Source organism: Telopea speciosissima, chromosome 10 (assembly GCF_018873765.1).
Source record: "Telopea speciosissima isolate NSW1024214 ecotype Mountain lineage chromosome 10, Tspe_v1, whole genome shotgun sequence".
NCBI classification, from domain to species: domain Eukaryota; kingdom Viridiplantae; phylum Streptophyta; class Magnoliopsida; order Proteales; family Proteaceae; genus Telopea; species Telopea speciosissima.
In genome coordinates this window covers 49,462,088-49,484,132 of record NC_057925.1, presented here as the reverse complement: position 1 = coordinate 49,484,132, position 22,045 = coordinate 49,462,088, and the positions used below count along the sequence as shown (strand labels likewise).

The window sequence follows — 22,045 nt, the reverse complement described above, 5'->3', positions numbered from 1 at the left end:
AATCAGAAACTAACCTTAATCATTTAGGGACTATGTCTATTCTCCAGGGTGGCTAGTGAATCTAAGATTTCCAATCAGAAACGTTCTATCTTTCAGAAGTTAAGGGCCAATCATTTTGCATTCCCATGATTTTAGAATAATTTCTTAACAGATTAGAATAAAGTTTACTTTCAAATTGCATCTTAGATTCCAAAAATAATAGGCAACCTTCATGTTTCATGGGAATCCAAATATCCACCTATTTTGATGGAGATTTCAATTCCTAAGATTATGGGAGTTGGATGTGAACAAGAATTGTCTGAAATGCCCATTTTCTTTATCTATGCCAACCAGCCTACTACAAACTGATCCAATTCTCAGCACATTAGGATTCCAAAAGATCCAAATAGAGCCTTAGGGTAATGTAAATTCCTAATCATAGATATGCAGAGCATATTTATTTAATTGTCGCAGGAATGCAAGAAGTAGCAGGAAATGACATATTAAAACATCTAGCACTAAAGAAAAAAAATTATCGGAAAGAGGTTCCAACGTGCTGTTGAGGGAACACTTTCCAACACACCTCCATTTTTTGCTATATGGACAATATAATTTGGATGTCGGCCTATTGTACAGAATGGAATGGGTATTCCCTGTATGGGTCACATGAGGAATTTGGTGGCCCACCATGTAGGGGACTTTTCCCATGTTTATTTCAGTTGCCCCTGTAAATCACAACAATTGGCAGAGAAGTCTGATTGCTCGGGTATTTAACGCGACTAGGAGGTGATTGGACAACATGTCCAATGAATTTGGGCGCTAACCTACCTGCCACATAACATTTAAAGCAGGCATGTCGGAAAGGGTCCCAACAACAGGCGTGTAGGAACCCTGCCCCTTAATTATTTAGTGCCAATCACTTCTATAATTTATTAACTTTTAAACGATAGAGCTTTCTATATCATCTGAGAAGTTTCCCTCATTCAGCAGACTTTTATATGAAACAATATTTATTTGCAACTTTTAAAACCCCAATAGCTGGAAATAGAAAAGAGATGACTGAGCTCAAACCTGAAGATCAAGATCTTTGTAAAGTGCCTTTACTCTTGCAACACAATCTAGATCTGCCTTTCCATAATTCTCCTGGAAAAAAACCTCTCCAGATAAGTAAATCTTGTACCACTTTTAAAAGAGGACAAAATAAAAAAATAAAAAAATAAAAAAGGAAGTAGGAACTGCACCACTTACATATAATAGTTTCTTTTGTTCCTCGTTGGAGCGTTCAACTGCTTTCACAACCAACCAAGAGCACTTAAAATCTTCAATGTCTGTCCCAATCTGATGGAGTAAATTACCACAGCATGAAGACGCAAACACGTCAGAGATTGATAAATCAGAAATCAAAAGGAAACAAAGAAAAGGGCATAACTATGATTCTTACCTTACCAATCACGTCAGGATGACCAAAGCAGTCCAAATAATCATCCTACAAAGAAGACAGCAGGCCATCAAAACCAAAGACTTAGACAAACTATCAAGCAAATGAATACAAAAGATTTCAGAAATTTCAAAATGCAGAATCACCTGAACTTGAAAGTAGGTTCCCATTTCAATGAGAATGTTCTTTACATCCACATGGTTGTCCAGATTCTCACCTGACATAAGCAATGCACATGCAACCTATTCATGCAGAGTGAAAACAAACAACATATGTTAACAACAGGTTCATTGTACAAGTAAATAATTATACAAGATATTAAGAAGTGAACATTTTTGTCACTGCAACTAATTAACACAGAATGCAAATTATGTGGACAACTGTTTAGCAGAATCATGGAGGATGTAGACATAAAAAACACAAAAAGGCAGCGAATTACATATTAGATACAAACGCAGGTGTAATCTCTCCTCTGGTAACCAAAGTTTCCATTGGGAAGTGTGGTTGGGAGGAAGCTTGTGACAAATGTCAGGAAACAGCTGAAAAGAATATGTTATTCCACTGAATGGATGTTGGAACACTTTGGTTATTGAAAATATACGTCCACGTTGAAGCGTTTAATACATCATTCTGTGATGTGAAAGTTTAACACTCAAAAACTGAAAACCCAGTACAAGGTGTATTCCTATGCGTGGCCAAGCCAACCCCGCACACAATACCTTGCTGTGGCAAGCCATGATGTCATGCTAGGATGCAATGGCACCAAGGAGGGTGAGGCACACCGCCCTTCCTCAAGGTAGCTCTTAAGCATTTCACCCTTTTCCAGAAGTAGACATCAACTACCCTGAAAATCATACTGACATACTTCAAATTGTCACGAGGTTCTTCTTCCATAACGTTAACATGATTCCACAGTGCTACAGCATGCTCCATGTCATGGCCAAAGCCATCACCGAGACACAATGAACACACACACGCGCCTCCACAAGTGCCATGGCCATGACATTCTCCTCCGCTCAATATTATTGACGCCCTCGTCAACGCTTCTACGCTCAGCTCAAATGTCTTAAATTTGGTACCCACATCAAGCAACTACTCTCTGTAATGACATGACCTGGTTCCCCAACATTTCCAACTGTTCTCAAAGGACTCTTACGCCTTCAAACAAGATGCACCACTCACTTGAATAACAACCTAACCTTCAGCACCACATTGCCTCTCATTTAGTCTTCCACGGCTTAGCTCACCTTCCAATTGTGCTTACCCCCCAGACCGACAACATTGTATCCGAAAGTCCGAAACATGAGTTTGACCTGACTTCCCATACCACCACGCTTATGTTGCACTCTAAACATCGTTGTCCCTGAGTTCTGCCTTCTAATGCACCTATATGCTGATACTCAGACCGGCCAACACCGAATCTATAACGCAAGCTTGACATGATGCCACACACCATCACGCCTCTGTTGCACGCAAATCCAGCTTTCCATTGAGTTCTTGTCCTCCAAAGCACCATACATGATGCCCAAAACGTGAGTCACGCTTATGCTGCACACCCACACTCAGTCGACCACACCAAATTCAAAACACAAGCTTTCCATGATGTCCCATACCATCACTTGCTCTTGCATCCCAAACCCAGCTGTCTCCTGAGCCCATCTCCATATGACCTTGAATGTCATGGTGCCTCACATTTGATGCCTTTTGTTGTGCCTCCCTCGGGAGGTATTTCTGCAACCACTTTGACCTCACAAGAATCTTCTTGGGAGATGCCCCTTGAATGAACGACCACTGCACGACATGACTCAAACTTTCCCAGTCAAAGCTTACTCATGAGCACGAGTTAGGACTCTCACCCCCGCAGTTGAGGATGCTACTCTGGCTTAATGTGCCTCCACATCTAAGAACTTCTGGTGCCTCGCTACTCAAGGGATTTTGGTGCCTCACTTCTCATGGACTTTTGATGCTAGGCTCCTACACACATAGTTGGGGACTACATCGGGTACTGGTCTCCACACTTGTAGTTGGGGACTACACAACGCCTCACTTCTTAAGGGCTCTTCTCCTGTAGGAGGCATCAAATTGTATGAGGACCCGCTGGTGGAGGGCTAGTAGGGAAGAAGGGAGAAACTGGGAAGAACCAGAGTTGCAGGAGGGGGGGGAGAGAAAAATGGACAAACACGCACAATCACTTTCTTGCACAAACTACCAATTGCAACTTCAATATTCAATTCTCTTCAATTCTGGTTCTCTCAACCGTGTTAAATTGAATATATAGAAGACTCTAATGCATGAAATTAGAAACTTAACTAAATTTGCAACCAACTAAAAGAAAAAACTAACTGAAATAGAAACTACATAACCCCAAGAAAAATCCCCTACGTATCTACTAAACTTCCTAAAATAAAGAGAACAAAATAAACTACGTATTGCATCTACCAGCCCTTGCTAGACCAGAAAACTGGTTTAGGATCGGTTCTTGGCTTAGGCTACCAAAGTGGGTCATATCGGTCCAACCAGGCTAAGGCAACTGCATCAGCTCTCCTCCTTTGAAAAGAACTCGACTCCGTCAAGTTTGGATGAGGCCCAAGAATGTCATCCGAGTCAACTCGCCGTAGTAGAAATGTACCAGCCGTCTTCTTGAGTTTGACAGATGGAAGATCTTTCACTGGGAGGTATTTCATCTCAAGTCCACCATGCTGAAAGGAATATGTATTCTCAAACCACAGTGCTTGGCTTTCTTGTCATACAACCATGGGCGTCCCAAGAGAATGTGGCAGACATTCAAAGGGAGGACATCGCACTGCACCTGATCAATCAGTCCACCAATGGAATACGTGAGCAAACAACTTTCATTAACCTTGAGATTTGTGTTGTTCACCCACACAACCTTGTAGGGGTTCGAATGAGGTTCCGTCTTCAAACCCAACTTGCGAACATCTTCAACGACAACATTGGTGCAACTGTTGGGGTCAACTTCCATAGTACACAAGTTGTCATTGCATCACACCCTGGTCTGAAAAGTACTGTTACGACGCCAATCTTTATCTTCCTCATCGAAAACCTCCTGTGTAGCCAAGAGGGGGCAAATAACATAGCAATACTGACGCTCGCCATCACTATCATCGTCATCCACCTCACTAGGCTCACGCTCACGCTCAGTCTCTAGATTGTCTGTCCCTATTGTTTGTTGCTCCTTCGGTTCAAATGGTATGAAGTTGTCCTTGTCAATGTAAGCTACCAACCGGTTAGACTGAGCAGCCATATGTCCGTACCCCTAGCACATGAAGCACTGAATAGCTGCTTTCGGCATCACCGAATTTCTGTCATATCCACGTCGAGGTGGAGAATAAGGTTTGTCTAAACCTCGCCGAGGTAGGGAGTAAGGACGAATAGGTTGTGTAAGTGCCATAGAAGAACCACTAGCCTGTGGTTTGCTAACCGAAACTGACTTCTCCTGAGAAGAAGACTGGTTTAGGACCGGTTTTAGGCTTAGACTTCCAAAGTGGGTCATATCGGTCTAGCAAGGCTAAGGCAACCGCATCACCCATCTACCGCAGCTTATCAGTCCTACAAGCGTGGAATTTTTTACCTCATTCAGATCAAATCACATAGCGCTAGCAAATGAACGAACACTCCTCTTCTCGGCTAGTCGTTGGCATGGATCCGATGGATACAACTACTTCCAAGTCAAAGCTTTTGTGCCTTGAGTGGGGACTCCCCCACTCAAGTGCACAACTCATTCTTCCAATGTATTCGAGTCGCAGTTCATCCGAACTTATATGTGTCACCTCTAGTAACTGAGCATTGTTTCACACTCGACTATTTCTCCTTCAGCCAACATACTCATTAAGCTCAAATTATTGCTTGCCTCCAAAGAGGACTCACTTCACGCCTTAATGCCACCACCAAGTTGCCCCAACACTTTCTAGTGCGCTAGATTCTCAAACACCTATGTCCATGGAACAACTACACAATGATGATATGAACTACCACTCCATACCTCCCCTACTCAAGCCACAGTCGTTAAGCATATATGTCACAGATACTAATTCATTGTAGACAAGGACTTCCACTCCATGCCATTTGTGACCTTAGTAGTCTGATACCCTACTCAAACCACAGTCATTAAGTACATCAAAACCGATAGCATTGCAAAGCTCCCGGTGCAACAACTAGGCCCCTCCAAACTGATGTCACACCGATCACAACTCTAAATCCAACGATGTAAAATGTGCCACTCACCAGGCACGGTCTTGCTCCTGATATCAACCACCAAAGCATTCCTTTGTTTAACCCATGGCATAACTGTAGCTCTGAAACCAACTATCAAAGAGTTCTTTTTAAGCTCCATGCATTGCCGATTCTGATACCAACTGTCATAGACAAATTCTTTATGGAATCAATCTACTTATGTGGCACCTTAGCTAATGCTTGACCAAGCAATCCTAAGACCATTCAAGCCATCTTAACATTCACTAAAACAGATTCTATAAAATCAACAAGACATGGCTTGGGCACAAGCCAAAAAGCTACGCCAAGGCTTGCTTGACCTAGCCCACAATGATGCTTTACTACCCATCCAATAGTCCCACATTGTTGCAGCCCATTACTAGTGCCACTCCAACTCAAGGCTACCACCAAACTGTCCATCATACTTGTGCCCGAGGTGTAATAACAGCCCCACTACAATATCACAATGCATACCAAAGGTTTGCCAAAATTAAGGCTGTAAACAGCAGTGAAATATAATGCTTGAGTGATCTTAACCGATCCCCAAGGCCCTCTATTTATAGAGAATTGAAATACAATTAAACAAAATACAAATAGGAATGTTACCTCAGTCCTAATCCTATTAGGAATTCCTAATACAACTAGGAATGCCAGAATAGGACTCGGCTGAGGGAAAAACAATAAAATAAAATAAAAGAAGAGAATCTAATCTGACTAGTACTACTCCTAACATGACTAGGACTAATCCTAATCAGCTAGGACTAGTAGGACTAATCCTAATCAAACTAGGACTGCTTACCCCAATCGGGTAAGCAGCCTATTTCAACACTCCCCCTCAAGTTGGAGCAAAGATGTCGATCATGCCCAACTTGACTGATTGGGATCAAACAATTTTCCAGACAATCCCTTGGTGAAGATATCAGCAAGTTGATCCGCAGATCTCACAAAGGGAATACAAATCAGCCCATCTTCTAACTTCTCTTTGATGAAATGCCTATCCACCTCAACATGCTTGGTACGATCATGCTGTACAGGATTGTGTGCTATGCTGATTGTAGCCTTGTTGTCGCAGTACAACATCATAGGAAGACGAATAGCAACACCAAGATCTTGTAGCAAACCTTTAAGCCAGAGTAACTCACAAATACCTTGTGCCATAGCTTGAAACTCAGCTTCGGCACTAGAACAAGCAACTACATTTTGCTTCTTGCTACGCCATGTGACAAGTTTCCACCTACAAAGGAGCAATACCCAGAAATAGACTTGCGATCTGCAGAACCAGCCCAATCAGCATCAGTGTATGCTTCTATCCGTAGATGACCATTCATAGACAGAAGAATTCCTTTTCCAGGAGCTGACTTCAAATAGTGCAAGATCCGAAGAACAACCTCCATATGGGAAGAGTAGGGATCATGCATAAACTGGATCACAGTACTCACGGCGACAGCAATGTCAGGACGAGTGTGTGAGAGATAAATCAACTTCCCTACAAGTCTTTGGTACCGGCCTTTGTCAACAGGCTCACCCTCTTTTTCCTTGAGTCGAACAGTAGGGTCCATTGGAGTATCTGAAGGATGGCAGCCTAACAACCCGGTTTCAGCCAATAAGTCTAGGACATACTTCATCTGGGAGAGAAAAATGCCTTTAGAAGATCTGGCCACTTCAATCCCAAGAAAGTATCGTAGCTTTCCTAGATCTTTAATCTCAAATTCTTGTCAAATGAAGGTCTTCAACCGTTTGATCTCATCACCATCATTGTCGGTAACCACTATATCATCAACGTAGACTATAAGAACAGTGAGTTTTTCACCAACCCTCTTTATAAAGAGTGTGTGATCAGCATTACTCTGCTTATAGCCCACAGAAATCATGGCCTTGTGGAACCGGCCAAACCATGCTCGAGGTGACTGCTTTAGCCCATAAAATGCACGCTTCAGCCTACACACTTTTCCTTGGTTTCTGTCACAAGAGAACCCTGGTGGAATGTCCATATATACCTCCTCATCCAGTGTTCCATTTAGGAAGGCATTTTTTACATCAAGTTCCTGCAAATCCCAGCCAACGTTGACTGCACAAGATAATAACACACGAACAGTATTTAACTTTGCAACAAGTGCAAACTTTTCCTGGTAATCAATGCCGTATGTCTGAGTGAACCCCTTGGCCACGAGTCATGCCTTATACCTATCCACAGTGCCATCCACCTTCTGTTTCACCACAAACACCCATTTACATCCAATGGTTTTCTTCCCAGGTGGAAGAACCACAAGCTCCCATGTGTTATTTTTCTCCAAGGCTTCCATTTCTTCCATCATAGCTGCGTTCCACTTTCCATCTGATAGAGCTTCCTGCCAATTGTTAGGAATACGAACAGAAGAAAGAGAGGAAACAAAAGCACGAAAGGATGGGGAAAGGGAGTCATAAGAAACAACATGAGATATGGGATGCTGAGGGCAAGTCCTGATCCCTTTGCGAAGAGCAATAGGTAACTCAGGAGAAGGAACATTACCAGCTGGAGAGGCAGGTTCTGGATCCAGGTTCGGCAATTGGATGGGTACTGAAGCAATAGTTGATTGAACCTGCTTATGTTTCCTTGCATAGGTCTTCATGTTACTAGTATCAATCCTCCTCTGAAATTCACTAATAGTCCTCTGGATAGGAGACTGGATAGGGGTAGATTGCTCCCCCTGAATAGAAATTGTCTCCCCCTGTATAGGAACCTCTCCCCCCGACTCAGGGGAAGTATTAGGGGCAAGCTGAACAGGTTCAGACTCATGGTAAATAGACTGAAGTGGAGGTGGAGAGTCAATAGTCAGCACATCTTCACTAACACTCTCCCCCTGAAGAGGTGGGGACATATAATATGGGACGCTTTCATGAAAAACAACATCCATGCCGACAAAAGTCCTACGGGATGGAGGGTAATAACATTTGTACCCCTTTTGAGTAGCAGAGTATCCCAAGAAAATGCAGCGAAGACTACGTGGGTCAAGTTTACCAGGGGACCTTGTATCCCTGGCATAACAAACGCAGTCAAACACCTTAGGTGGAACTATAAAGGAAGAAGAGCCACGTAATAGCTCAATAGGGGCTTTGGAAAGAAGAACACGACTGGGCAGCTTATTAATTAAATAGGCTGCAATAAGGACAGCATCCCCCCAATAAAGAGAAGGGACAGTGCGAGCAAACATAAGAGCTCTAGCCACCTCCAAGAGGTGGCGGTTTTTCCTCTCAGCCACACCATTTTGAGCTGGAGTGTCGACACAGCTGGTCTGATGGAGAATTCCATTGGTAGCAAGGTATTTTTGGAACTGTCCTTCCATATACTCTTTCCCATTGTTACTCCTCAAAGTTTGAAGAGTAGCATTAAACTGGGTTTTAACCAATTGATGAAAGTGCTGAAAACATGAAAAAACTTTATTTTTTGTGGGTATATCTCGAACCTAGAATAGCAGTCAATAAAAGTGACATACCACCGATGTCCAGACAAGGAAGCTTTCCTACTAGGACCCCACACATCAGTATGAACAACATGAAATAAGGAAGAAGATCTATTATTAGAAATAGGATAAGTGGAACGTGTCTGTTTAGCCAAGACACAAGGCTCACAAAAAAAGTCTTCCTTATTACAATCTTTAACTAATGTTGGAAATAAATTGGATAAAGTACCTAATGGGGGATGGCCTAGCCTAGAGTGCCATTTATGTAATTCAGAAGAGAAAGATGCCGACGGTAAAGCCTGTGTAGGTGTAGGATCGCTATCAAGCAGGTACAATCCGCCATGCACTTTACCCGATCCAATCGTCTTCCCCGAGTCCAGTTCCTGAAAAACACAGTGAGTGGGAAAAAAAGTCACTTTACAATTCAGGGATTTAGTGATACTGCTAATGGAAAGAAGGTTAGTTGTAAATTTCAGAATATGTAACACAGATGACAGGGTAAGAGAAGGAGAACAACCAATGCAACCTTTCCCTGATATGGAGGAGAGGGACCCATCAGCAATTTTGACTTTATCCTTACCATAAGCAGAAGAATATGTATTAAAAAGGTTGAAGAACCTATCATGTGATCAGTAGCACCAGAGTCTATGATCCATGGAGTGGAAACTACTGATGCACAATGACCAACAAAGGAAATACCTGTACGGGCAAAGAAAGAACCTGAATTGGCAGCAGATGTAGTAGAGGCAGCGGATGTGTTCAACATACGACATAGAGCCTAGAGTTCTTCCTGGGAGAAACCGATGTCAGCAGTGGGAGTTGGAGCTACACTTTCAGTGTGATTGGCTTTGTTTTTAGACTTAACACGACCACGTTTGCTCTCAAAATCAACTGGCTTCCCATGTAATTTCCAACATTGAGCCTTAGTGTGATATGGTTTGTGACAATGCTCACACTTCACAGGCTCTTTGGTGGTAGTAGCAGCAATACTGTCAGAAGAAATGAAGCTAGCAGTCTGTAAGGCTGATCTCTCAACTTTGGGAGTAAGCATCATGGCAGCCCTTCGTGTCTCTTCACTGTGAACATAAGAAAAGGTCTCTTCTAAAGTGGGAAAAGGAACCCGACCAAGGACTTGCACCCAAATAGGGTCATAATCATCATTGAGTCCAGCTAGGAAATCATAGACCCAAAACTGATCAACATAAGAATAATAGGCAGTAATATCAGTAGTAGTAGTAGTAAGTTGAAACCTAGCATAATGATCCAATTGCTGCCACAAACACTTGAGGGCAGCATAGTATTTAGTAACAGACATCTCCTTCTGAGTAGTGGTTTGGAGTGTCTTCTTGATTTCATAAACCTGAGCACCACTTCCTGATCGACCATAAGTTCCCTTGACAGCAGTCCATATCTGAGTAGCAGTGTCAAGGAGGAGATATTGACTGGATAGATCAGTGGTCATAGAATTTAAAATAAATGACATCACCATAGCATCGTTCGCATCCCATTTGGTACGGGCAGCACCTTCTTCAGCTGGTTGTTTGGTGGTCCCAGTAAGATGGCCAGTGAATCCCCTACCAGCCACAGTCAAGGATAGTGATCTGGCCCAGATTAAATAATTCGTACCATCAAGCTTGATGGCAACAGCATAGGGAAGGAAGTCATTCCTAGTCTGACCATCCCCTCCAGAAGTAGCAGTAGTTGTTTCTCAATCACCCATAGTTCAGCCAGGTAAAAATCGATCCACAAATTTGAAAAAAAGGTCATCAAAAATTGAATCAAATCTGAAATATGGGTTTTGAAGTTGCAGCAATTTCAGCCGTCAGAATAAGCTAAAAAACTGATCGAGTGCTCCTCTAGTAGTGGGGAAGAAGTCCTCCAAAAATTAGCTCCTTCGGATGAGCTAATAAGAAACCCTAAATTTATCAAAATTTAGGGCAAAAAACAAAAATACAAAAATATCGCAGGTTTGGAATCTGAATTTAATCCACGGCTGCAGTCTTCTATAAAGGAATGGTGTGGACCAATAATGGCAGGAACTAGTCTCCAAAGAACCAGAAGTCAAACTGTAGTTTAAGAAGTAGCTTGATCTCTAAAGATGGAGGGAATCTGCCGGCAGAATTAGGTCACACCAGTGTCTTCAATCTTCAGTAAGGTGTCATTGAGGGCAGCAGCTATATCTTCATTGGATTCACCTCAAAGTTGCTGCCCTAAGTGAGATAGAGAGTCCGAGAGTGGTGGAGAAGAAGAGAGCTAGTAACTGAGGCTGTTAGAGAAGGAGAGAACCAGTAGCTTCGAGAGTTGGAGAAGAAAGAACCAGAAATTCGAGAAGGCTGCTTCTTCAGATCAGAAGTGGCTCTGATACCATGTAAACAGCTGTGAAATATAATGCTTGAGTGATCTTAACCGATCCCCAAGGCCCTCTATTTATAGAGAATTGAAATACAATTAAACAAAATACAAATAGGAATGTTACCTCAGTCCTAATCCTATTAGGAATTCCTAATACAACCAGGAATGCCAGAATAGGACTCGGCTGAGGGAAAAACAATAAAATAAAATAAAAGAAGAGAATCTAATCTGACTAGTACTACTCCTAACATGACTAGGACTAATCCTAATCAGCTAGGACTAGTAGGACTAATCCTAATCAAACTAGGACTGCTTACCCCAATCGGGTAAGCAGCCTATTTCAACAAAGGCAAACTTACCCATGCAGTCCTCATTGTCGCACAAGGTGTGCTAGTAATTCAGACTAACCCAAGTACTACCTAGTATAGGCACACGTGCATACAAGACACGGGATAACCTACTCGCTCAAGCATGTGTGCCACTGACACATAGTTAGTGCTAGTAGCATCCACAGTCCCGAACTTTCGCCACCCCAGCTGTGCGCAACGTGCGCCATAGTAATGTCTTGGCGGAGCGCCATGCTAGCATCTTCCGCTGAACATGGTTCCCACCAGTAACCAAACCTATAGAGGAAACACCCATCACCCAACCCAGTACAAGGTGTATTCCTATACCACAAAAAGTTTAGATTGTTATTGGTCAACCATAACCAACCAACAATAACTAGGATTCAGCGGAGCGCCATGCTAGCATCATCCTCTAAACAGGTGGTAATTTTTGGAAAATTGTGCCAAAAGTCAAATCATAAAGTATTTGTTTTGTACCTCTAGAAAAGCACAATTTTTGGTGCAACAAAAGATTGAAATCTTAAAAGAAAGAATCAAAGATGAACCAAGACTGGTTATCAGGCACATCTCTAAAAACTGAAGTTTTAGTTTCCAACTGCCTTTAAGATATAATGACACCTAAGCACTCTTCAATAGAATTTTACTAGACCAGTATCTACTGAAACGTTCTTTCAACAAAGGTTGTAATATGAGTGATTCAAGATCATGTGATATGGTTACGTCAAATATAAAATACATGTTTACTCACCGGAAGGTAAAATGAATAATAGGCAGTTTTGTACTGAACAATGCGACGATGACTGCATTAAATCCCAAACATTTTATAGATCAGCAAAAGACAAATAGAAGAGTAACATGATTAAAATTTGAAAGTAACAACAGATTGAGTCCATCTCAAATGCAAGTATGAGCCATATACAGGCCAAATAGTGACACCATAAAAGAACATAAAAAGATATTTTCAGAAGCCCCAAAGTCTGCTATACACAGCGTGTAGACAGAACCTTGTTATTCCTTTCATATGAGTAATACTCAGGTCGGTAAAGTACAACAATATGGCATGTTTATCCTGTAGATAAATTGCTTATGGTCCATCGACAGCACAAAAATTTGGTTTCATGTATTCCATGCCATAGTATCCCACATATCTGACCAATATATAGAAGTCATAGATGTGATGGAATGTGTATAGCATGTGCAGTAACATACTGTTCCCATTATGGACACCAAAGTCAAATGACTTGCCAAGAGCTAAAAATTGCTCCCTTTGACCTGCAGATAACTGCAGTAAACAATGGCATTGGCTTATTCTTAGGAACGGGAAACTATTTTTGTTCTGTATTCAATTATTCATACAATGCCCAATCAACAGAATAGTAAGGACTGTAAGAGGTGAGTCATGTGTAGGTGTGGAATGTGAGTCACAAATGCTTCACATCCATCAAATTCTCTAGATCTACCCTGTTACTGAGACACTTGCAGAGTTCCTCACTTACAGAGGTAATGTATACCGAGACAGATCCTTTTCCCCCTCAATTGTGGTAATCAAATCAATCATTTGTCCTGAAGACGTCTGGAACTCCACCTGGTAATCCATGATAGAAATCAGCCATAATTTTCAGAATTTGACTAGAATGTAATTTAGAATTTCATATATGAGACAACCACCTCATTAAATAAATCCAGAAGATCCACATAGTATGGCCTTTCTCTAAAGTGTCTCTTGAGAATTCTGGGAATGTGGTTACGAAGTAGGATACCATCATTAGCAGCAATAAGACCAACCTAATATAAACACCATATAAGTTTTGGTAACCTTCAATGCTAAGTTAAATGACAGTCAGAGAAATGCTGGCAAAGTAACACCATAGAGAACAACAGAAGCACCCTGGAATATGTTTAGCATAGGTGCGTGCACGAACACACACAAACATAGACTCACCTTGGGCATTCTGAACCAACAAGGCTGACCACGTCGAGTGTGGGAGTTGTCCATAATATCGTCAAGAACAAGAAAATAAGCCTGAAGCTGCATTGTTTATTGTCAAGAAGAGTTAGATTTACCTCCCCTACAACAGCTGAAAGGTAAAACAACTGATGAAACAGTTACGGTAGTAAAAAAATATGCTAAACTCAACCAAAAGCAAAAGAAGATTTCTCTATGTATGTACCCATTCGATACACCATCCTAAAGTACAAGCATGAAAAATTTCATCTTCTGACAAATCCATCCCATCTTTCAGCAACCTGTAGCTATCGACCACAGAGAGTCCCCGATTCAACTTCCCTGGCAGCAATAGTATTCCATCCATGAGTTGTATGAAAAAAAATTGGAACATGTTCCTCCAACTAATGCTTATTTTCGGTTAGTGCTCTTTCCCTGGAGGACCAGACATTTCTTTTAATACATAGGTAAATTGAGAATAAATGTCAAAAGATCTATACCCACCTCCAGGTACGTTATAGTCCAGCATCTGCAGGGGGAAAAAGAAGGGGCATACAGGCATAATTAGGAGATTGAACAGAAAAAAAAAGGGCTAAGAAATCCCAAAAATACTACGGAAAGGAAAGAATGCTAACAATTTCAAATCAACAACTATCCATATGCCTATGAAAAGTGAAGTCAAATGTCTAAAATTTGAATAATACTGCACATCTAGCTAGTGATTTCATTAGATCTTTTTTTCCGGTTAACAATACCCGCTTTTCTATGAGACTGCAGGATTTAAAGTGATAGAATATGTAATAATGACTGAAATCACAAATAAATCAAACATTACTTCTGAATCCAAATCCATGGAAACTGGAAAACATTCGGGTAAAATGAGCAGTCCTCATTAACTGAAAGATTTACAATGCAACTAAAAGGGAGGCATTTAAGGCCCGAAAATGCATGGGAAATCTACTTTCACTGGCACCGATTTTTATAAAAGACTCCAAGATTTGTAAACCCACACAGGATTTCGAACTTGTAATAGATCAGATGAAACTTCAGGACTCAAATCCATGATATAGAAGTTTTGAGTGACGATACCTTTCTACATCAACTGAAATGACACAGGTACAGATATCCTACAAGTGATTTTGAAAATCCAAGCTCAAAACTAGCACAGAAAAAAGGAGAGAGGAAAAATTTTACCCGCTCGACCCATTGTCGAGAATCATCGGTGAACTCGAAAGCAGGATCTTGAAGCAACTCAGATTTGAGGACAGAGTAAACCTTGAGAAAGGTGGATTTCATATCGGTGGCTGCCCCGTTCAAAGCCGCCATGAGGAAAGTAACACAACGAGCCGTGAGGGCAGCGGAAGGAGGAACGTTATGTTTTTTGTGCAGAGAAGATATACAGAAAGAAGAGAAAAGTGAACTGTACCACGAACATGGGAATTCTGGCTCTTGCAATTATATATTTGAGAGAGTTCTGGGTTTCTACAATTGTATATTTAGATTCTGAATGAGTTGGAGATGTACAAATGGGAATTTCTTGTCTGTTTCCATAGAAATTTGGGAAATATAACATATCAACATCTTGTGATCAAAATTCACACCTGGGTAGACATGCCAACCAAACAGAATTTCTCCATTAAGAACAACCAATAAGGAAAAGAAAAAAATAAGGATTCATGTTTGGTGTATTCACGGTTGGTTACACTGAGGTATACCTCTGGCACCAGAAAGATTAAGTTATTATCCAAATATCCATACAATATCGAGTATTTTGAGTAATGAAAAAGTTGTCTTCACAATGGTGTTACGTCTCGTATAGAATCGGATTTTGTCTCTTGTATGTGACATAAGATGGTGACGGAAAAAAAAACCAAAGAAGATTCATGTTTGGTATAGTCACAGTTGATTACATTGAGCTATACCTCTGGCACCAGGAGGGCTAAGTTGTGTACTCGAATACCATACAATATCGAGTATTTTGGGTAATAAAAAAGTTGTCTTCACAATGGTGTTTCGTTTCGTGTAGAATCGGATTTTGTCTCTTGTGTGCGACGTAGGATGGTGACGACTTATTGCCTAGATGCTTGGTTACATTAAGGTTTAAAAAAAAAATCAAAATAATAACGGAAAGAGACCCTTGTGACACTTGGTATTATTGGTGTCACAAATATTTGCATTGTATTCAGAAGTTACAAGGTAGATCAAAGCCATTTATTCTAAATTTTTTCATAGGGGCACTGTTCTCTGTGCCGCATCGTAGCCTGCGCCCAGCCACATAGGGGTGGACGCAATGACCACCCTGCCCCCCTGCACAGGCTACCCATGTGCCTGGGCGCGGGCTGCGCTGCGGCACAGAGAACATTCTACCTTTTTCATATATTAACTTGCTTCAAATTGAAAAAGTACATAATAATAATTAAAATATGGGCAAGAGAATGCTAACCGGTCATGTAGCCCACACCAGTGCGGTAACCAATGAATGTGTGCACAAAGGCATTGGTTTGGATGTGATTTTCATTTTCACTAGGGGCCGAGTGATCTTTTCATGCACAAAGGCATTGGTTTGTGTTTAGGCGCAGGAACCACGCTAACCACGTGACTGGTTAGCGTTCTTTTCCCCAATATTGATACACATGCATGGGAAGCATGCCCATACACGAGGGGATATTTTGATTGAAGAAAGAAAAAAAGATCTTTCCTTGGTGGCACCCCCTACGCCCTCTCATAGGGCACTGTGAAATGATGCCCCTGCTCCCTGGGTAGATACTCAGGCGTGCTTCCCATTGGCCCAAATGTTGGTGTAGAGACCAAGCGACCAAATAGCGATCTTTTGACCTTTATTGAATTAGATTCTGAAATCTGAATTGTGGCTAATCTAAACCATGTCCTCCTTATCCAATGGTCGGATTAGGCACATTATCTATCCATGTGGCAATAGGAGTTTTGTGAGGTTTGGAAAAGTAATAGGCTCTTGTGACAATAATATTTCCCCAAATAGTATCAAGGGAAAATGAAGCATACAAGGTTAGAGTATAAATTTCATCATACATCATTTCGCATAATGACTTGTGGGCCACACTGGCACACACACTTCTATTATGACCCATGTGGGCCCTCCATGAATGATATCATTTTCTATATCACCATCGGTGTGGTGTGCAAATTATAGAAAAGTGTCTCCTTAGTTCAATTATCAAAAAGTGTCTCTGAACCAATAGCGGTTCCTACGCCTTACATGAGATTTTTTATTACATCCCCACCTTCCTCTAGTATATCACTGGCAGTCCCTCGTGAGTGCGGCACGCACCTTTTTGTTTGTTTCGGAGCCCTTTTGGCGGGGCGTACTAAACCCACTACGTACCACACCACCGGGCGGCTCGCCTGAATGCCGGGTCTTCCTCCACCGCCAACTCGAAGTCGTCGTCACCTGTATGATACGGCCAAACACTTGTATCTCGCAAGGCGCTCAAGCATGCGAAGAAAGCCAGAGCGCGTTAGCGTGCAACCTAGTTACGCACTCCCGCGCAACAGCTTGCGTGCTAGCAGCAATCAAACTATTGTGCGTGCTAATGCGCAATGGTGGTCGTAGATCAGCTAGCGCTTAGCCACGTGCTAACATGCGCCGAAGGAGATGAAATCGTTCTCGCGGTTCACATGTCAAAGTGCTTCAAAAGGCGCCGGCTCCCTTCTTACTGACAGCACAGCTGCATGCTGGCACTCAATTAGTAGCGTTGGCATGTCACTCAGCTCCTCGGCTCACTTCGGTTGCAAAGACTTTCTCCTTAGGCGCATGTCTCAGCAACACAAAACGAGGGTTTCAGTCGTTATAGGACTTGACCAAACATCTCATGACACGAGCTGACGACAGCCATGCAACACCTGTATGAAAGTAAGTACCATCCCGTTAAGTTGTTCATATGTCAAGGGCTTGTAAGGTTTTGCGCATTGTATCGAATTAAACTACATGCTCCATCGCTTGTGCAAGCCCCCGTTAATTCCTTTGAGTTTCGATCTTGCGACCATACTCCCCAGGCAAAGTGTTTCACATGTTAGCTGGGCCCCTGATCCACGTAGACTAAGGGCGAACACTCATCGTTTACGGCAAGGACTACCAAGGTATCTAATCCTTTTCGCACCCCATGCTTTCGCACCCCAGCATCGGTAGGGACCCAGAGAGCTGCCTTCGTTTTTGGCGTTCCTTCGTAAATCTCCAGATTTCACCCCTACACACGAAATTCCACTCTCCTCTGTTTCACTCAAGTGAATTGGTTTCGAGAGCATTCCGCCAATTTTTGGCGACTTTCACTTTCAACCTGATTCACCGCCTACGTGCCCTTTGCTCCTAGTCATTCCGAAGGACCCTTGCCCCCCGTCTTACCGCGGCTGCTGGCACGGAGTTAGTCGAGGCTTCTTCCTCGAGTCTTGTCATGATCACGCACTCGACGAAAGAGCTATACAAGCGGCACTGCCCTTCTTCACTCACGCATTATTGCTGGATCAGGCTTTCGCCCATTGTCCAAGATTCCCCACTGCTGCCCCCCTGTGGGAGTCTGGGCCGTGTCTCAGTCCCAGTGTGGCTGATCATTTGAAAAGACTAGCTGAGCATCATTGGCTTGGTCAGCCTTTACCTGACCAACTACCTAATACTACGCAGGCTCATCAAACAACACTTTTTAGCTTTCTTCAGGATTTGGAACGAACTGTTCGACAGATTCCCACGAGTTATGCACCCTTTCGCCACTTTGTTCTCAATTGTGCTCATCTCCTGGGCGAGACAAGTTACCTTTAGCTAGGAGCCTCTTTTCCTTCTACCCAGCTCCCCGAAAACAACGTTTGACTTGCATGTGTTAAGCATATAGCTAGCGTTCCTTCTGAGCCAGGATCAAACTCTTCTTTTGAGTAGTGGTAGAACCTTATGAAGCATACAAGGTTAGAGTACAAATTTCATCATACATCCTTTCGCATAATGACTTGTGGGGCCACACTGACACACACACTTCTATTATGATCCATGTGGGCCCTACATGAATGATATCATTTTCTATATCACCATCAGTGTGGCGTACAAATTCCTTCCTACACTGACGTAGTAGGAAACCATCTCCTTAGTTCAATTATAGAAAAGTGTCTCTGAACCAGTAGCGGTTCCTATGCCTCACATGAGATTTTTTATTAGTTTTTTTCCTCTTACCTTAAAAAATAAATAAATCCCATGCAAGGGGACATTGGAAACACTTTTGGTTCAAAGCATAGTTTTTAGTAACTTCGAGTATCGAAGAAGGGAAAAAAAAAAGGTATGGATACATACAGATACTAAACGAACTAGACAAAAATAATACTTCAAAAAAATCCTGCACAGTAAAACATGTCCGACAATGATATGATATATGTTTAATACAGTTCCTCCAAAAGAAAAAATACGGGCATATATTTACTGTCGAAAGAGCTTAAAAGGAGTTCTTTGTTATTGGTTGAAATCATCATTCATGATTGTTTTTGTTTGAATATAAATGGATAGTAAAAGAAAAAAATATTGTTTTTGTTGTTGTCACTTAAGTGTTTGGTTAGGCTAGACAATTCAAAAAAAAAATCATTAACATTTTTTATCTACATGTCTTTTTTGTGTCTATTGGCGGATTGAATGATTGACATATTTGGACTTTGGAGGTGATAAATTAGTAATGGATAAACGGAAAGAGAAAGGTTGGGAACGACTTGCAACGAAGCTCAACCAACAAGGATTTTGCAGGGTGGGTGGTTGCAATAGTTTGAAGCGGTCACGGCTACAAAGAAAAGAGACATTGAGAAGGATTGACGAAGACGAGCTCAATTGATGGTGTGAGGTTTTGCCCTTCGATCGGGCTGTCAAAGACATAGAAGAGGAAGGGAAAAGGTAGGTGAGTGGGGATTGGGCTCCTCTCCTTGGAGGGCATTGCCCAATGAGTGCCCAATGAGGCATCCAAAGGTTGGGTTGTGCCGCACACATCTCGATGGTTGACTGTGTGTGGCATAGCCCAACCTTTGGATGCCTCATTAGGCAATGCCTTCCAAGGAGAGGAGCCGAATCCGCTAGTTTTAGGGTTACAAGGATTAGGTTTGAGAAGAGAAAGGGGCGATGGGCTTGGGGAATTGTGGGGTTTTGTTCTATTTTGAGAAAATTACATGATTCTCCCCTGGACTTTGCTCCAATTACAAATATCTTCGTGTTTTGAACAATTACATGGACCTCCCTTGGACTATGGTGAGGCTTACAAGTAATCCCAATCACCCTAGTCCGTTAAATTGAAACTGTTAGTTGAAGCAAAACATTAAAAAATGGTGATATTACCCTTGATTAGTGTAGTTTTACCCTTTTATCTTAACATTACAAAACCCGAACCCACCTCCTCAATCTTCCATCGTTCCAACCTCATTTTCCTCCATCTCACCTCTTTCTTCTCTTGCGACTTGCATATACATCTTCCCATCTTAGGCGATTTGCAAAGAGCTCCACTCACCAATCCAGTGATCTTCGAGCTGCAAAACTGACCGCAACCAACTTCAACGATTTTGCATCTGTTGTAATTGTTCAGGTGCGGACGTAATTACTTTGTAATTAAAGCAAAATCCAAGGGAGGGCCATGCAATTTGCTCATGTTTATATCTAACACATTGTTAGGCTTAAGTACATTTAGTCCTACTTTGTAAATGAGTCAATTATATATCCATAGGTTTGTATATTGTCTTGGTTTATTAAGAGGATAAATTTGGACCATTAATAGGCCATTGCGAATGTTCAAATGTTAGATAGACAATCCATTTGATTGGTCACTAGTCAAATTTATAAATTGTATTGAGCTGAGATTGATTGGCAAGTTTGTACACATGCTATTTTCTATGTTTCAATCTCTAATCTCTATAGTATAGAACCAAATGTGTATCATATTACAGATTTCAACTTTTCTTTTTTTAATTGGAACAGAGATTCACCAATTTTTGGCAAACGTTTTTCTTCACAGGGTAAAGAGAGAATCTCTTCATCTGTGGTGATTTGATGCTACTATTAGATTCCTAAAATAGTGAGTCTCATCACTAATTCTTGCCCCTATTGACAAACATATAAAATAGTCTTTTGGGATTGGTGTAAAAAAAGAAAACCAACAACGAAGGAGTGTGTGGGTTTAGTCCCACATCGGGTGTATGAATGTGGTCTGTGTTGTGTATATTCGCCATTCCACGGTCCTAAAAGTCGGTTAATCTGTTGGGATTGGTGTGTAGTTTCGTCAAAACATATAAAATAGTCTTGTTCGATCGAATTAGTAGGTCAAATTTTTAGACTAAAGAGATTCTTATTGATTAAAGGATCCGCACCTCTATATTTCGGTGCTGAAAGAACTTGGATGATGATATTGAGATTACTAATATATGTTTGACTTGAAATGTCTACTCAATCCCCTACATTGACTGACTTCCAAGAGATTACATGATGGAATGCATACAAGCATCTTGGCAACAAAAGAGAAAGAATGTCTCATGCTTGATCACAAGAGACTTCAAGATCAAGATGAAGAACTTGTTTTTGAGACATCTTGCATAAGAAGACACCATTAACATATGTGTTTGTGTTTTTATTGTCTCATTCTTATTACATAAATTGTAATTATGTATCGCATACTTTGAAGTCCCCATAGCCACTAAGTACCTTAATTCCAACCCTAACCCACCCTTAGGGTTGAAAATCCAGCCTAGGCCTTATTCGGGCTTAGGGCGGGCTTGAATTGACAAGGCCAAACTTACACCCCTAGTGGAGGTTATCCGCATAAGAGTAGTCACCAATATAACATTGTTGGGTTTTAATGTAAGTCTAGGAAAACAGTCAAAACACCTTGGTGAAAGGAAAATTCGATCCTTACCTTACCTGGAAACGTGAACTCTCAACTGGTTCAGCCCTTCTACCCCCCCCCAAAAAAAAAAAAAAAAAAAAAACTGGTTTAGCCCGCCCCTACATAGACCTGCCATGGGAATTTTTATGGGGAAATTTCTTAGATCTACGAGATAAAAATAATAATTAAAAGGTAAGTATATTTAAAATTTGTTTTATGCCCACAAATATAAATTTTGAAAAGATTTACCTTATCCCCAAATTAGTTAGTTTTCATCCTGCCCAACAAGAACATAGAATCAAACTTCCTAAAATACCCTTTGATATCATTTTTTCCCCCATAATTTAAGCCTAAAGATAAGGATTATTAATTTAATCGATAAACTTATCTCACTTGCACATAGGGATGTAAACGGATATTCGAAAATCCGAATTCGATCCGCGTTCGTA

At 41.5% G+C, this 22,045-nt stretch overlaps 1 protein-coding gene across 1 annotated transcript in view; it reads right to left on the bottom strand.

The window, feature by feature from the left end:
* Positions 1-22,045, bottom strand: part of LOC122644046 (farnesyl pyrophosphate synthase 1) — a 30,353-nt gene that overhangs the window by 911 nt on the left and 7,397 nt on the right. Inside the window, exons 2-13 of the mRNA XM_043837647.1 lie at positions 19,114-19,123; positions 14,929-15,108; positions 14,239-14,263; positions 13,961-14,076; positions 13,732-13,818; positions 13,458-13,574; positions 13,286-13,374; positions 12,538-12,589; positions 1,564-1,659; positions 1,421-1,465; positions 1,228-1,317; positions 1,051-1,122 (exon numbers count right to left, since the gene is read on the bottom strand). Of these exons, the coding sequence (XP_043693582.1) occupies positions 1,051-1,122; positions 1,228-1,317; positions 1,421-1,465; positions 1,564-1,659; positions 12,538-12,589; positions 13,286-13,374; positions 13,458-13,574; positions 13,732-13,818; positions 13,961-14,076; positions 14,239-14,263; positions 14,929-15,060 (921 nt within the window). The 5' untranslated portion in view covers positions 15,061-15,108; positions 19,114-19,123. The remainder of the gene's footprint in view (positions 1-1,050; positions 1,123-1,227; positions 1,318-1,420; positions 1,466-1,563; positions 1,660-12,537; positions 12,590-13,285; positions 13,375-13,457; positions 13,575-13,731; positions 13,819-13,960; positions 14,077-14,238; positions 14,264-14,928; positions 15,109-19,113; positions 19,124-22,045) is intronic.